Genomic DNA, 17,733 nt, shown 5'->3' on the forward strand with positions numbered 1-17,733 from the left:
TATTCCTTTTGTGTTAACACACTGCATTCTTTATGTACTAGAATTAACGTTGTTGCTGCTATAACATTACATGGCTTAATGTTTCAACCAATAATGCTATTCCAATATTGTTATTCCTTTTATGTTACCCAATATTGTTCATTCCGGTACTGCAGGACAACAGTATTACTGAAGTGGAATGCATAACAAAACAGTTAAATTCATAACGGGTCACGTATAACATCCCCCCCCCCTCCCCCCCCAGCAGGTCCGGGGTTATGAATAGGCCCGAGGTATTCCTGCCTGTCGTAAGAGGGGGCTAAAAGGAGTCTCACACATTTTGGCCTTTATGTGATGGTCCCCTCTAGGGTTTGACATCTTTCTCCATTGGCAGTGACCACAGACTTCTTTGTATCTGATATCCAGCACGGTAGCCAGCCAGTTGTGGTGGAGCCGCCATGTACCCTGTTCGTTGTAGCCCTCTGACTACACGGATTGCTCTGCTAATGCCTGCACCGTTAACTCTCCGTGTATGCCAAGGGGTAGATGCCCATCTCCCTTGGGCATCAGGGACTCCCAGCAATGGTCATCTTGCCAGGTGGCTTTGCTGTGGCTGGGTGGTGCTGTGGGGAGGGCACCTGGTCGGAGTGGGTGGCATCAGGGCAGATGACACGCGCTGCAGTTTAGTCCATCATCGCTTGCTGGTGGTGAAACACCAGCAGTCTCTAAGCGATCATGAGTTCAATTCAGTGCACAGAAGTACGACCCTAAATCGTTCCCCTCCCTGGCCACACCATGGGAGGAACGTCAGGCTAAGGATGGCAGCGGATCGTATTCACCGCGGTACCTTGTATGTGCGAGAGCTGATGGGGAATCTTTCATGACGATGAAGCCTCAGTTTTTTGTTGAACATTTAGAGGGCAAGTTTGGGGAGGTGGAGGGATTGTCCAAATTGAGATCTGGGTCAGTCTTGATCAAAACAGCATCCTCTGCCCAGTCACGGATGTTACTCACTTGTGACAAGCTGGGGGATGTTTCTGTAACCATCACACCCCATAAGAGGCTTAAATGCGGTAGAGGGTATTATATTTCACACGGACCTTCTTTTGCAGTCAATGAGCTGCGTGCCAATTTTGAGTGGCAAGGTGTACAGTTTGTGCAGCGTTTCCACAGAGGTATAATAAGGTTGCCACCGGTGCCTTTATCGTGTCCTTCAAGGATGATACATTGCTCGAGAAGGTCAAGGTGATGGTCTACCGGTGTGATGTAAAGCCCTACATCCCTCGCCCGATGCGGTGCCTTAAGTGCTGGAAGTTAGGCAATGTCTTTCCACTGTACTTCCAGTATCACATTCTGAGATAGTGGATGCCCATCACATGCCAATACTACATGTGCCCCACCTCCCATCTGTGTCAACTGCAGAGGGCACCATTCGCCTTGCTCGCCAGACTGCAGGATTCTCCAGAAAGAAAGGAAAATTAGGGAGTACAAGACCCGGAAAAACAACTGACCTACACTGAGGCTAAGAGAAAATTTGAACGTCTGCATCTTGTACGTTTGACGTTGTCTTACGCCGCCGCTGCAAAGTTTTGGCACCATCTGCTCCGTCAACCCCTATTGCCTCTCAGAGCCAGAAGACTACATCTGCCTTGTTAGTGGTGGGGGGGGGGCATTTCCCTTCCTGTTGCTCCAGCACCCACTTCAGGAGCAACCCCCCCGCTCCCCCACCCCTCCACTCCCAAAACTATCGGGGAAGTCCGTCCCCACTTCTAAGCCGGAGATGCGTAAGTCTTCTTCCTCCTCTCTCGCTAGGAAGGGATCCCTTGGGTCACTCCATTCCCACATTTCTCTTTGTGGGAGAGATGACACTAGTGGGAAAGATGATCCTCAAGAGTGTCTGAAAATCTCAAAAGCAGCTGGTCGTAGGGCTTCACTCTCACCCCCCCAGTCCCAGAGTGAGAGCCATTGAAGTCCTCCCGGCCAGGGAAACCCAAGGAGCAGCAAGAGAAATCCAAAAAGAAGACCTCTAAGATCAAGGAAATTGCGATCGAACCCACACCATCGCTGCCTAAAAGCTCTGCGTCTGAGGATGGGGTGGAGATTCTGGTGTCTGCTGAGGACCTAGATCTTGCCAGAATCTCAGACACAATGGATGTAGACCGCTCAAGCCAAAAGTCGGTGGCAGCAGGTGACTGAGGCATAAACTGTCTCATTGTATGTTCCATGCCATCCCAGTCTCACGATGTCATCCTCCAGTGGAATTGTGGTGGTTTTTTCCACTGCCTGGCTGAGCTATGGCAACTGTTATAGGCTTTACACTTGCTATTTACATTGCACTCCAGGAAACCTGGTTTCCGGCAATGCGGACCCCTACCCTCCACGGGTATAAGGGATATTACAGGAACTGTAGCAACTATAATAGTGTCAGGTGGAGTCCTAAATTCAGTCTGTAGTGACACTTTGCCCCTTCAAACCCTCTTGAAGCTGTGGCTGTCAGAATAAGGATGACACAGGAAATAACTGTCTGTATATCTTCATCCAGATGGTGCAGTGCCCCGGAATGTATTAGCTGCACTGATCAACTCCCTAAACCTTTCCTACTTTTGGGAGATTTTAATGCCCACAACCCCTTGTGGGGTGGCACCGTACTTACTGGCAGAGGCAGAGATGTCGAAACTTTACTGTCGCAATTCGACCTCTGCCTCTTCAATACTGGGGCCGCCACACATTTCAGTGTGGCTCATGGTAGTTACTCGGCCATTGATTTATCAATTTGCAGCACCGGACTTCTCCCATCTATCCACTGGAGAGCACATGACAACCTGTGTGGTAGTGACCATTTCCCCAACTTCTTGTCAGGTGTCATGGTTGAGCAGGTGACTACCAAAATTGTTTCTGCAGCAGAAAATGCGATCCCTCGCTCTTTAGGGTGCCCCCAGCGTAAGGTGGTCGGCATAAGCGGCACCCCTCCCTGGAGTACCTCATAGCCTTTAAACGGCTCCGTCCCCCGCTGCAGGTCCGGGGGTTAGAATAGGCCCGAGGTATTCCTGCCTGTTGTAAGAGGCGACTAAAAGGAGTCCATCCCCCTCAAGTGGGTAGTTAGTGCCTACGTCCGGAGACGGACGGTTCCACGACCTATATTTGTGGTCTTTTTGGTTTTTCACTTCTCGTTTCTTCCTTCCTTTGGTTGGTTCCTTTCTTTGTTCTTCTCCATCTCACTGTCTTCCTTACTCTTTCCCTTGCCTTCTTCTCCTTGCCTTCTTCTTCTCCTTGCCTTCTTCTTCTCCTTGCCTTCTTCTTCTCCTTGCCTTCTTCTTCTCCTTGCCTTCTTCTTCTCCTTGCCTTCTTCTTCTCCTTGCCTTCTTCTTCTCCTTGCCTTCTTCTTCTCCTTGCCTTCTTCTTCTTCTCCTTGCCTTCTTCTTCTTCTCCTTGCCTTCTTCTCCTCCTCCTTGCCTTCTTCTCCTCCTCCTTGCCTTCTTCTCCTCCTCCTTGCCTTCTTCTCCTCCTCCTCCTTGCCTTCTTCTCCTCCTCCTCCTTGCCTTCTTCTCCTCCTCCTCCTTGCCTTCTTCTCCTCCTCCTCCTTGCCTTCTTCTCCTCCTCCTCCTTGCCTTCTTCTCCTCCTCCTTGCCTTCTTCTCCTCCTCCTCCTTGCCTTCTTCTCCTCCTCCTCCTTGCCTTCTTCTCCTCCTCCTCCTTGCCTTCTTCTCCTCCTCCTCCTTGCCTTCTTCTCCTCCTCCTCCTTGCCTCCTCCTCCTTGCCTCCTCCTCCTTGCCTCCTCCTCCTTGCCTCCTCCTCCTTGCCTCCTCCTCCTTGCCTCCTCCTCCTTGCCTCCTCCTCCTTGCCTCCTCCTCCTTGCCTCCTCCTCCTTGCCTCCTCCTCCTTGCCTCCTCCTCCTTGCCTCCTCCTCCTTGCCTCCTCCTCCTTGCCTTCTCTGGTCTCCGGCTCGGCGTTTGGGACAGTCTGTCCTCTCTCTCTTCCTTTTCCTCTTCTTCCTTCCTCCCTGTGCGCGCCTGAAGGCCGACCCACACGTTCGCACGCGTAGCCAGTGACGGGGTAACGCGTAATTCCCCGCCCTTGGTAGACAAGTAAGGCACGCACGTACCCCCTCGTAAAGGCCAGGCCCAGGGAGGGGTGATTGGCTTAGCTGATACCTTCTGACCATGCCGATTGGTCCCTCCGTCTGTTTCTCGGGAGGTGTGACCTGAGGTGTAAACATTCACCTAAGGCGGGAGTGCCCTCTGAGAGGGTCCCCATAAGGAAGGAGCGCGCCATCGGAGACGCTGGCAATCATGGGGGATTCGTCCGCAATGGATTTCTCTTCTTCTCTCTCGACTTCTGCCCACAAACGGAAACATGACCAGCCACCAGTGACAAAAGTACTACCACCTGCCCTACAGTTCCTCGTCGTTTTTCGATCTGAGGACGGAAAGGATTTTTCCTCTGTCAACCCTTTCGTTATCCAGAAGGGCGTAGATGCCATAGCCGGATCTGTCAAATCTTGTACCAGGTTGCGTAATGGTACCTTGTTACTAGAAACTGAGAGCGCCTTTCAGGCACAGAAACTGCTTAGAGCCACACTCCTGTACACGTTCCCTGTCCGGGTGGAGGCTCACCGAACTTTGAATTCGTCTCGTGGTGTGGTCTATACTAGATCCCTCGACGGATTGACTGACGACGAGATTCGATCTTTCCTCGCTGAGCAGGGCGTGAACGGCTGTCCATAGGGTCATGAAAAAGGTCAACAATGACCTTGTACCGACCCGGACACTTCTTGACCTTTGATAGTGTTAAGCTGCCATCGCGCATCAAAGTGGGCTACGAGGTTATTTCTGTTCGCCCCTATGTCCCGACACCTACGCGCTGCTACCAGTGTCAGCGTTTTAATCACACTCGCCAGTCTTGTTCCAATGCGGCTAAATGTGTCACTTGTGGCAGGGATGCCCATGAGGGTGACTGTCCACCTCCGACTCCTCGTTGTGTGAACTGTCAGGGTGACGATGCAGCATCCTCCCGCGACTGTCCCGTCTATAAGGAAGAACGCTGTATCCAAGAAATTCGGGTCAAAGAGAAAGTGTCCACCTCGGCTGCTCGCAAGCTATTAGCTAGTAGGAAGCCCACGCTGCTCCCAGCGGGGAAATACAGTACTGTCCTTGCCTCTCCTCGGACTACCAGGGAGGTGGCAACCCAGACATGCGATCTGACCTTCAGCACCACGGTCATCCGTTCGGCCAGTGCTAAGATCGCGCGGTCGACGTCTCCTCTTCCTCCCGTCACCCCACAGACACAAGCCCCTTCATCAACTTCCGCTAAGATGAAGACCCCGAAGTCAGATGCACGGGCCTTCAAGAAGGAACCGTCCCGTACAGACTTCCTATGTACCTCGACCTCCCAGCCACCGACCAGTACTTCCACCAAACGACCTTGCAAGAAGGCTCATAGGAAGCACAGTTCTCCTTCTCCGCCACGGCGCATTTCTCCTCCTGCGCCACCCAGCGGTTGCCGCCCCAGGCCGTCATCCGTTTCGCCTGGCCGCATCGCTGGTAGCCGAACATCTGGCCGTTCACCGGCGGAGGAAGCTCCTCCTCCCGGCCATCTTACCAAGATGGCCGATGAACCTATAGAACCAATGGACGATGACTGTCCGCCTACTGATAGCGGCGGCAGTGCTTGCTCGAAGCCAGACCCTCAGCGGCCTTCGAGGTGACCCCTTCTTTCATCTTCCTTTTCTTCTTACGATGGCACTTATTCACTGGAATCTTTGCAGCATTCGCTCCAACCGAGAGGACTTGAAGTTGCTGCTCCGCTTGCACTGTCCGCTCGTCGTAGCCCTCCAGGGAACGAAGCTACGCCCATGCGATCAAATTGCCTTGGCACACTACACCTCTGTGCGTTTTGACCTACCCCCTGTGGTAGGTATTCCGGCTCATGGAGGGGTTATGTTGCTGGTCCGGGATGATATTTACTATGATCCCATCACGTTGCACACCGGTCTGCCGGCAGTTGCCATCCGAATTACTCTCCCCACTTTTACATTTTCCATTTGTACCGTTTACACTCCATCGTCATCTGCCGTTACCAGGGCAGACATGATGCAAATTATTGCTCAGCTGCCTGCACCATTTTTGTTAATTGGAGACTTAAATGCCCACCATCCCCTTTGGGGCTCTCCAGCATCCTGCCCGGGGGGCTCCCTGTTAGCAGACCTTTTCAACCAGCTCAGTCTTGTCTGCCTCAATACTTTCGCCCCTACTTTTCTTTCGGACACATCTCACACCTATTCCCATTTAGACCTCTCTATATGTACTCCCCAACTTGCATGCCGGTTTGAGTGGTATGCACTTTCTGATACATATTCGAGCGACCATTTCCCGTGTGTTATCCATCTCCTGCAGCGTACCCCCTCTCCGTGCTCATGTAGTTGGACCATCTCCAAAGCAGACTGGGGGCTCTTCTCTTCCAGGGCGACCTTTCAGGATCAAACCTTTACAAGCTGCGATCGTCAGGTTGCACACCTCACGGAAGTCATTCCCACTGCTGCGGATTATTCCATCCCTCACCCTAATTCTTCTCCATGTCGCATACCGGTCCCCTGGTGGACCGCAGCATGTAGAGACGCTTTGTGCTCGTCGACGTGCTTTACGCACCTTTAAATGCCACCCTACAGTAGCGAATTGTATCAATTATAAACGATTACGTGCACAGTGTCGTCGTATTATTAAAGAAAGTAAGAAAGCCAGCTGGGCTGCTTTCACAAGCACCTTCAACAGTTTTACTCCTTCTGTTGTCTGGGGTAGCCTGCGCCGGCTATCTGGCACTAAGGTCCAATCACCAGTTTCTGGCTTGACGGTCACGAATGAAGTCCTTGTGGCCCCTGAGGATGTCTCCAATGCCTTTGGCCGCTTTTTCGCAGAGGTTTCGAGCTCCGCTCATTACCACCCAGCCTTCCTCCCCAGAAAAGTGGCCGAGGAGGCTAGGCCACCTACCTTCCGCTCCTCGAATCGTGAAAGTTATAATGCCCCATTCACCATGCGGGAACTCGAAAACGCACTTGCGCGCTCACGGTCCTCCGCTCCAGGGCCTGATTCTATTCATATTCAGATGCTGAAGAACCTTTCTCCTGCGGGTAAAGGTTTTCTTCTTCGTACATACAATCGCATCTGGATTGAGGGACATGTTCCCGCATGCTGGCGCGAGTCTATTGTTGTCCCGATTCCTAAGCCGGGGAAGGACAAGCACTTGCCTTCCAGTTATTGACCCATCTCGCTTACCAGCTGTGTCTGTAAACTGATGGAGCGAATGGTTAACTCTCGTTTGGTTTGGCTGCTCGAGTCTCGACGCCTACTTACCAATGTACAATGTGGATTTCGTAGGTGCCGCTCTGCTGTTGACCATCTGGTTACCTTCTCGACCTTCATTATGAATAACTTCTTGCGGAAGCGCCCGACCGCGGCTGTGTTCTTTGATTTGGAGAAGGCTTACGACACGTGTTGGAGGGCGGGCATTTTCCGCACCATGCATACATGGTGCCTTCGCGGTCGCCTCCCTCTTTTTATTCATTCCTTTTTAATGGATCGACAGTTCAGGGTACATGTGGGTTCTGTCCTGTCAGACACCTTTCGCCAGGAGAATGGGGTGCCACAGGACTCAGTTTTGAGCGTCGCTCTCTTCGCCATAGCGATCAATCCAATAATGGATTGCCTCCCAGCTGATGTATCAGGCTCCCTTTTCGTGGACGATTTTACCATCTATTGCAGTGTGCAGTGTACGTTTCCTGGAGCGCTGTCTTCAGCGTTCTCTTGACCGTCTTTACTCCTGGAGTGTCGCCAATGGCTTCCGTTTTTCTGCCGAGAAGACGGTCTGTATTAACTTCTGGCCCTACAAAGAGTTTCTCCCACCGTCCTCACGACTCGGTCCCGTTGCTCTCCCATTCGTGGAGACAACAAAATTTTTAGGTCTTACATTTGACAGGAAACTTAGCTGGTCTCCACATGTCATATTTGGCTGCCCGTTGTACCTGTTCTCTTAATGTCCTCCATGTTATCTGTGGTATGTCGTGGGGAGCGGATCGAACCGTCCTACTTCGCCTATATCGGTCGATCGTCCGCTCCAAGCTGGATTATGGGAGCTTCGTATACTCCTGCACGGCCATCCATCTTACGCCGCCTCAACTCCATACAACATCGGGGTTTACGACTTGCGATCGGAGCGTTTTATACTAGTCCCGTCAAGAGTCTTCATGCTGACGCTGGTGAATTGCCACTCACCTACCGGCGCGATATACTGCTTTGTCGGTATGCCTGTCGGCTACTGTCAATGCCCGACCACCCGTCTTATCGTTCCTTTTTTGACGACTCTCTCGACCGTCAATACGGGTTGTATGTCTCTGCCCTGCTACCCCCTGGAGTTCGCTTTTGTCGCCTCCAACACCTTAAGTTTTCACTCCCTACAACCTTTCGAGTGGGTGAGAGCCACACGCCACCTTGGCTCCAGGCTCAGGTTCGCGTTCACCTTGACCTCAGCTCGCTCCCAAAGGAGGTTACCCCCGGTTCGGTCTACCACTCCCGTTTTGTCGAACTTCGTTCGAAGTTCATTAATATGACCTTCATTTATACAGATGGCTCTAAGACCAATGACGGGGTCGGGTGTTCGTTTATTGTCGGGACACAAAGTTTCAAATACCGGCTCCATGGCCATTGTTCGGTCTTCACAGCTGAGCTATTTGCCCTCTACCAGGCTGTTCTTTACGTCTGCCGCCACCGACATTCTGCATATCATCTTCTCAGATTCCCTGAGCGCCATCCAGAGCCTCAGTGATCCGTATCCTGTTCACCCTTTCGTGCACCGGATCCAAAGCTCTCTTCAGCAGCTGGTGGACATCAGTTCTCCGGTTAGCTTTATGTGGGTTCCTGGCCATGTTGGTATCCCTGGGAACGAAGCTGCAGATGCCGCGGCCAAGGCTGCGGTCCTCCAGCCTTGGACAGCTTCTTGTTGTGTCCCTTTGTCAGATTGTAGCAGGGTCATTTGTCGGTGCATTTTATCGCTGTGGTATGCCGATTGGGCTGCACTTACGGACAACAAGCTTCGGGCCTTGAAACCTCTTCCCGCGGCTTGGATGTCCTCCTCCTGCCCTTCTCGACGGGAGGAGGTAGTTTTGACCCGGTTACGAATTGGACACTGCCGGTTCAGCCATCGCCATCTGCTGACTGCTGCGCCGGCGCCTTTCTGCCCATGTGGGCAATTGCTGAGGGTCCGCCGCATTTTAACGTCCTGTCCAGATTTTAACACACTGCGTCTTGATCTTGGCCTGCCATGTACTCTAGATGCCATTTTAGCGGATGACCCACAAGCAGCTGCTCGCGTTCTTCGTTTTATCAACTTGACAAACCTCTCTTAAGGACATTTGATTATGCTGTTTTTTTTTAATCCTATGCCTGTCAGTCTGTCGTTTATCGTGTTTTCCCTTTTAGTTGCTGTTTTAAACTTGTGCCACGCGGTGCATTCCTAACGTAGTGTGGGTGCTAATGACCATTGAAGTTGTGCTTATCAAACGATGGAAGCAGGAGTGTTGGGAGAGATATGTCTCTACCATTGGGTGCCCTACATCACCTTCCCAAGTTGGGCATACATCAAACGTCTTTTCGGGCACCAACCCGAACACGTGTTCTCGGTGTTACCATATATGGCGTGCTATCTACAGATGGAAACGCAGTTGCTGAGTACTATGTTCAAGCCTGTGCGTCGGAGAATTAACCCTCAGCCTTTTGCACTATCAAAAGGTGGCAGGAAGGGAAAGTCCTCTCATTCACTACATGCCACAGTGAATGCTATAACGTCCCGTATACAGAGTGGGAGCTCCTCAGTGCCCTTGCACATTGCCCCGACACAGCTCCTGGGCCAGATTGGATCCATGGTCAGATGGTTAAACATCTCTCATCTGACTACACGCGACATATCCTTGTCATCTTCAACTGGGTGTGGTGCGATGGCGTCTTTCCGTCGCAATGGCGGAAGAGCACCACCATTCCAGTGCCCAAACCCAGTAAAAGCCTACTTGATGTGGGTAGCTATCGTCTCGTCAGCCTCACCAACAATCTTTGTAAGGTGCTGGAACGTATGGGTATGTCGGTGGCTGAGTTTGGGTCCTGATGTCACATGGCCTACTGGCTCCATGTCAGGGTGGCTTCCGCCAGGGTCGCTGTATCACTGATAATATTGTGTCCCTAGAGTCTGCCATCTGAAAAGCCTTTTCCCGATGCCAACACCTGGTTGCTGTCATTTTTGACTTGTGTAAAGAATAAGACACAACCTGACATCATCATCCTTGCCACATTGTATGAGTGGGGTCTCTGGGGCCCACTCCCGATTTTTATCCAAATCTTACTGTTGCTCTGTACTTTCCGTGTCGAAGTTGGTGACTCCCATAGTTCTGTCCATATCCAGGAGAATGGAGTCCTGCAGGGATCTGTATTGTGTGTATTTTTAGTGGCCATTAACTGTCTAGCAGCAGCTGTCGGACCCTTGGTCTCACTTTCTCTGTATGCAGATGACTCCTGCATTACGTACTGCTGCTCCAGTACTGGTGTTGCTGAGTGGCACCTACAGGGAGGTATCCACAAGATGTGGTCAAGGCCGCTAGCCCACAGCTTCCAGTTTTCAGCTGCAAAGTCATGTGTCATGCACTTCTGTAGGTGTCTTACCATTCATCCGGAGCCAGGACTTTACCTTAATTACGATCCACTCACTGTAGTGGAGAGATATCAATTCCTAGGACTGGTTTTCGATGCTTGATCGACTTGACTCTCTCATCTTCGTAAGCTTAAGCAGAAGTGCTGGTGGCACCTCAGTGCCCTCCGTCGCCTGAGCAACACTAATTGGGGTGGAGATCACTCTACACTGCTGCAGCTCTACAGAGCCCTTGTCCAATCCTGAGTTGACTATCGGAGTGTGGTTTATGGTTCAACAGAGCCCTCAGTGTTGCATTTACTTGACCCTGTGCACCACTGCAGGGTTCGACTAGTGACAGGAGCTTTTAAGACGAGTCTGGTGACCAGCGTATTGGAGAAGACTTGGGTGCCTCGATTGCAGATCGGACGTGCACAACTGCTCGCCAGTTACGTTGCACACATCCGTAGTTCTCCAGAGCATCTGAATTACCGCCTTCTTTTCCCATCTGCGGCTGTCCATCTCTCGCATCGGCGGCCCAGTTCGAGGCTAATGATTGCGGTTTGCATGTGGTCCCTTCTCTCCAAACTGGAGTCCTTCCCTTTACCACCTCTACTTGCGGTCCGTTCACAATTGTCTCCATGGTGTACACCTCAGCTGCAGCTTCGTCTGAACCTTTTGCAATGGCCCTAAGGGCTCCGTTAACTTCGCCGCTCTCCAGTCACTTCCACACGATTCTTGACATGTTTGGGGCTCTTACGTGGTTTACACCGATGGCTGATGGTCACATAGGCTTTGCATATGTTTATCAAGGACATATTGAATGACACTCCTTGCCAAATGGCTGCACTGTTTTCACTGCAGAGCTGGCAGCCATATCTCATGCTCTTGAGCACATCCACTGATGCCCTGGTGTGGCATTTCTCCTGTGTACTGACTCATTGAGCAGCCTACAAGTTATTGACCAGTGCTATCCTTGGCATTCTCTGGTAGCATCCATCCAAGAGTCGCGTGGTTTTTGTGGACCCCAGGACACATCTGAATCCCAGGCAACAAACTTGGTGACAGGCTGGCCGAACAGGTGACGAGGAAACCGCTTCTGGAGATTGGCATCTCTGAAGCTGACTTGTTCTGTCTTACGCCACAGTTTTCAGACTTTGGGAGACGGAATGGCATAGCAGTACACACAACAAGCTGCGTGTTATTAAGGAGACGACGAATGTGTGGAAGTCTACCATGCGGTCCTCTCACAGGGAATCTGTTATCCTCTGCTGGCTTTGCATTGGCCATACATGGCTAACACACGATTACCTACAACGTTGTGAGAACCCACCTCTGTGTCATCCACCTCTTGGTGGACTGCCCACTTTTAGCTTCTCTTTGGTGGACTTGACTTTATCCATCTCTATTGATTTCAGTCTAAGATATATCAACAGAAGCTAACTAGCATAACTTCTGTAGTTGCAACGTTGTAAACTTTAAAAGTATAGATTATAAATTAAACTTCTCTTGAACATAACCAAGTAATATGTGAATCACATGACACATGTAGTACGTAGTAATTTTTGCAGAAATCTAGAAAATTATATAAATTTCTAATTTCTAACGGTTGAAACTGATACAAATAATTTTCATAGCAGCTGACAGTGATCAGTAAAGTCAGTCATAATATTTAAAAAAAAACAAATAGTTAAATTGTTTTGATGCTAGTAGATTCTAATATTCATGAAACTGATACTGTCACAACTGGCAATGAAGAATTTTATTTTCTGAGTAGTGGTAGGTTTCCTGGAAATGTTCACTTGTCTTTCAGTGTGCAGTAAAAATACACACTTTTGTAGTAGTTTTGTGATATAACAATCTTGTCAATTTTTTTTTCCAGGTCTGATAAAGCAGGTTATAAAGCACCATGCCCAGGTCATCTACACAAGGACAACCAAAGGAGATGACCCTCCAGCATAAACCTGATATATTTAAGTGTACATTCAAGTGATAATAAAAACTCATATAATTTGTTTAGTGGTGTTTTAATCAAAAATTACATAATTATTTTTTTGTTGGAACTTTTATGTTTGACGAACTAGTTTTGTCATATGTTGTGATTTAATTATTATCTTGCAAATCTTATTGTGATTGAAGTTCACAAAAAGTTGCATTGTTGATGAATCCAGGTTGACTGTTCAGAAGTGTTCTCGGTGTCATTATTATAGAGTACTTGGATACTATATCTGAAAAAAAGCCTAATACACACTTTTAATGTGTGTACCCCTATTGCATTCCATTTGTGAAATACTGTCAGGTGATGGATTAGCTGATACACTGAACTCTTTATTCAGGATAGCACAGCTCAAATACTTACCTATTGATAAGTATGTAGGGTTTTTGTAGTTTCTTTTAGATTAGATTAGTACTTGTTCTATAGATCATGAATATGACACTTCGTAATGATGTGGAATGTGTCGGGTTAATAAAAGGCGTCTATACAAGATACTACATTACACAAAATATTACATAACACTTAAAAATAATTTTTTTTTTGTGGGGGTTGGGGAAATTACCCACTTATAATATCCAAAAATTCGTCTAATGAGTAGGAGTTGCCATTAAGAAATTCTTTTAATTTCCTTTTAAATATTATATGGCTATCTGTCAGACTTTTGATGCTATTAGGTAAGTGATCAAAGACTTTTGTGGCAGCATAATTTACCCCCTTCTGAGCCAAAGTTAGATTTAACCTTGAGTTAGTGTTGTAGCCTTGTACACCGCTATTACTTTTGAATTCATTCGGATTGTTAACAAATTTCGTAAGTGAAAATATATATATCTAAAAACACAGATGATGTGACTTACCGAACGAAAGTGCTGGCAGGTCGATAGACACAAACATAGACATGAAATTCAAGCTTTCGCAACAAACTGTTGCCTCATCAGGAAAGAGGGAAGGAGAGGGAAAGACGAAAGGATGTGGGTTTTAAGGGAGAGGGTAAGGAGTCATTCCAATCCCGGGAGCGGAAAGACTTACCTTAGGGGGAAAAAAGGACAGGTATACACTCGCACACACGCACATATCCATCCACACATACAGACACAAGCAGACATATTTAAAGACAAAGAGTTTGGGCAGAGATGTCAGTCGAGGCAGAAGTGTAGAGGCAAAGAAGTTGTTGAAAGACAGGTGAGGTATGAGTGGCGGCAACTTGAAATTAGCGGAGATTGAGGCCTGGCGGATGACGAGAAGAGAGGATATACTGAAGGGCAAGTTCCCATCTCCGGAGTTCGGATAGGTTGGTGTTGGTGGGAAGTATCCAGATAACCCGGACGGTGTAACACTGTGCCAAGATGTGCTGGCTGTGCACCAAGGCATGTTTAGCTACAGGGTGATCCTCATTACCAACAAACACTGTCTGCCTGTGTCCATTCATGCGAATGGACAGTTTGTTGCTGGTCATTCCCACATAGAATGCATCACAGTGTAGGCAGGTCAGTTGGTAAGTTACGTGGGTGCTTACACACGTGGCTCTGCCTTTGATCGTGTACACCTTCCGGGTTACAGGACTGGAGTAGGTGGTGGTGGGAGGGTGCATGGGACAGGTTTTGCATCGGGGGCGGTTACAAGGATAGGAGCCAAAGGGTAGGGAAGGTGGTTTGGGGATTTCATAGGGATGAACTAACAGATTACTAAGGTTAGGTGGACGGCGGAAAGACACTCTTGGTGGAGTGGGGAGGATTTCATGAAGGATGGATCTCATTTCAGGGCAGGATTTGAGGAAGTCGTATCCCTGCTGGAGAGCCACATTCAGAGTCTGGTCCAGTCCCGGAAAGTATCCTGTCACAAGTGGGGCACTTTTGTGGTTCTTCTGTGGGGGATTCTGGGTTTGAGGGGACAAGGAAGTGGCTCTGGTTATTTGCTTCTGTACCAGGTCGGGAGGGTAGTTGCGGGATGCGAAAGCTGTTTTCAGGTTGTTGGTGTAGTGATTCAGGGATTCCGGACTGGAGCAGATTCGTTTGCCACGAAGACCTAGGCTGTAGGGAAGGGACCGTTTGATGTGGAATGGGTGGCAGCTGTCATAATAGAGGTACTGTTGCTTGTTGGTGGGTTTGATGTGGACGGACGTGTGAAGTTGGCCATTGGACAGGTGGAGGTCAACGTCAAGGAAAGTGGCATGGGATTTGGAGTAGGACCAGGTGAATCTGATGGAACCAAAGGAGTTGAGGTTGGAGAGGAAATTCTGGAGCTCTTCTTCACTGAGTGTCCAGATCATGAAGATGTCATCAATAAATCTGTACCAAACTTTGGGTTGGCAGACTTGGGTAACCAAAAAGGCTTCCTCTATGTGACCCATGAATAGGTTGGCGTACGAGGGGGCCATCCTGGTACCCATGGCTGTTCCCTTTAATTGTTGGTATGTCTGGCCTTCGAAAGTGAAGTAGTTGTGGGTCAGGATGAAGCTGGCTAAGGTAATGAGGGAAGAGGTTTTAGGTAGGGTGGCAGGTGATTGGCGTGAAAGGAAATGCTCCATCGCAGCGAGGCCCTGGACGTGTCGAATATTTGTGTATAAGGACGTGGCATCAATGGTTACAAGGATGGTTTCCGGGGGTAACAGATTGGGTAAGGATTCCAGGCGTTCAAGGAAGTGGTTGGTGTCCTTGATGAAGGATGGGAGACTGCATGTAATGGGTTGAAGGTGTTGATCTACGTAGGCAGAGATACGTTCTGTGGGGGCTTGGTAACCAGCTACAATGGGGCGGCCGGGATGATTGGGTTTGTGGATTTTAGGAAGAAGGTAGGGGTGCGGGGTGTCGGTGGGGTCAGGTTGATGGAGTCAGGTGAAAGGTTTTGCAGGGGGCCTAAGGTTCTGAGGATTCCTTGAAGCTCCGCCTGGACATCGGGAATGGGGTTACCTTGGCAAACTTTGTATGTGGTGTTGTCTGAAAGCTGACGCAGTCCCTCAGCCACATACACCCGACGATCAAGTACCACGGTCGTGGATCCCTTGTCCGCCGGAAGAATGACGATGGATCCGTCAGCCTTCAGATCACGGATAGCCTGGGCTTCAGCAGTGGTGATGCTGGGAGTAGGACGAAGGCTTTTTAAGAAGGATTGAGAGGCAAGGCTGGAAGTCAGAAATTCCTGGAAAGTTTGGAGAGGGTGATTTTGAGGAAGAGGAGGTGGGTCCCGCTGTGACGGAGGACGGAACTGTTCCAGGCAGGGTTCAATTTGGATGGTGTCTTGAGTCGGATCATTAGGAGTAGGATTAGGATCATTTTTCACGAAGAAAAATGATCCTTTTGACTTCCAGCCTTGCATCTCAATCCTTCTTAAAAAACCATAATCCTACACCCAACATCACCACTGCTGAAGCCCAGGCTATCCGTGATCTGAAGGCTGACCGATCCATCGTCATTCTTCCGGCGGACAAGGGTTCCACGACCGTGGTACTTGATCGTCGGGAGTATGTGGCTGAGGGACTGCGTCAGCTTTCAGACAACACCACATACAAAGTTTGCCAAGGTAACCCCATTCCCGATGTCCAGGCGGAGCTTCAAGGAATCCTCAGAACCTTAGGCCCCCTGCAAAACCTTTCACCTGACTCCATCAACCTGACCCCACCGACACCCCGCACCCCTACCTTCTTCCTAAAATCCACAAACCCAATCATCCCGGCCGCCCCATTGTAGCTGGTTACCAAGCCCCCACAGAACGTATCTCTGCCTACGTAGATCAACACCTTCAACCCATTACATGCAATCTCCCATCCTTCATCAAGGACACAAACCACTTCCTTGAACGCCTGGAATCCTTACCCAATCTGTTACCCCCGGAAACCATCCTTGTAACCATTGATGCCACGACCTTATACACAAACATTCCGCACGTCCAGGGCCTCGCTGCGATGGAGCATTTCCTTTCACGCCGATCGCCTGCCACCCTACCTAAAACCTCTTTCCTCGTTACCTTAGCCAGCTTCATCCTGACCCACAACTTCTTCACTTTTGAAGGCCAGACATACCAACAATTAAAAGGAACAGCCATGGGTACCAGGATGGCCCCCTCGTACCCCAACCTATTCATGGGTCGCTTAGAGGAAGCCTTCTTGGTTACCCAAGTCCGCCAACCCAGTTTGGTACAGATTTATTGATGACATCTTCATGATCTGGACTCACAGTGAAAAAGAACTCCAGAATTTCCTCTCCAACCTCAACTCCTTTGGTTCCACCAGATTCACCTGGTCCTACTCCAAATCCCATGCCACTTTCCTTGACGTTGACCTCCACCTGTCCAATGGCCAACTTCACACGTCCGTCCACATCAAACCCACCAACAAGCAACAGTACCTCCATTATGACAGCTGTCACTCATTCCACATCAAACGGTCCCTTCCCTACAGCCTAGGTCTTCGTGGCAAACGAATCTGCTCCAGTCCGGAATCCCTGAATCACTACACCAACAACCTGAAAACAGCTTTCGCATCCCGCAACTACCCTCCCGACCTGGTACAGAAGCAAATAACCAGAGCCACTTCCTCGTCCCCTCAAACCCAGAATCCCCCACAGAAGAACCACAAAAGTGCCCCACTTGTGACTGGATACTTTCTGGGACTGGACCAGGCTCTGAATGTGGCTCTCCAGCAGGGATACGACTTCCTCAAATCCTGCCCTGAAATGAGATCCATCCTTCATGAAATCCTCCCCACTCCACCAAGAGTGTCTTTCCGCCGTCCACCTAACCTTCGTAACCTCTTAGTTCATCCCTATGAAATCCCCAAACCACCTTCCCTACCCTTTGGCTCCTATCCTTGTAACCGCCCCCGATGCAAAACCTGTCCCATGCACCCTCCCACCACCACCTACTCCAGTCCTGTAACCCGGAAGGTGTACACAAAGGCAGAGCCACGTGTGAAAGCACCCACGTGATTTACCAACTGACCTGCCTACACTGTGATGTATTCTATGTGGGAATGACCAGCAACAAACTGTCCATTCGCATGAATGGACACAGGCAGACAGTGTTTGTTGGTAATGAGGATCACCCTGTGGCTAAACATGCCTTGGTGCACAGCCAGCACATCTTGGCACAGTGTTACACCGTCCA

At 49.7% G+C, this 17,733-nt stretch overlaps 1 protein-coding gene across 1 annotated transcript in view; it reads left to right on the forward strand.

Annotated features, from left to right (window-relative positions):
* Positions 1 to 12,659, forward strand: part of LOC124613952 (40S ribosomal protein S25) — a 39,388-nt gene extending 26,729 nt beyond the window's left edge. Inside the window, exon 4 of the mRNA XM_047142723.1 lies at positions 12,523 to 12,659. Coding sequence (XP_046998679.1) covers positions 12,523 to 12,602 — 80 coding nt within the window. The 3' untranslated portion in view covers positions 12,603 to 12,659. The remainder of the gene's footprint in view (positions 1 to 12,522) is intronic.
* Positions 12,660 to 17,733: the final 5,074 nt, after the last annotated feature.

Source organism: Schistocerca americana, chromosome 4, assembly GCF_021461395.2.
Source record: "Schistocerca americana isolate TAMUIC-IGC-003095 chromosome 4, iqSchAmer2.1, whole genome shotgun sequence".
NCBI classification, from domain to species: Eukaryota; Metazoa; Arthropoda; class Insecta; order Orthoptera; family Acrididae; genus Schistocerca; species Schistocerca americana.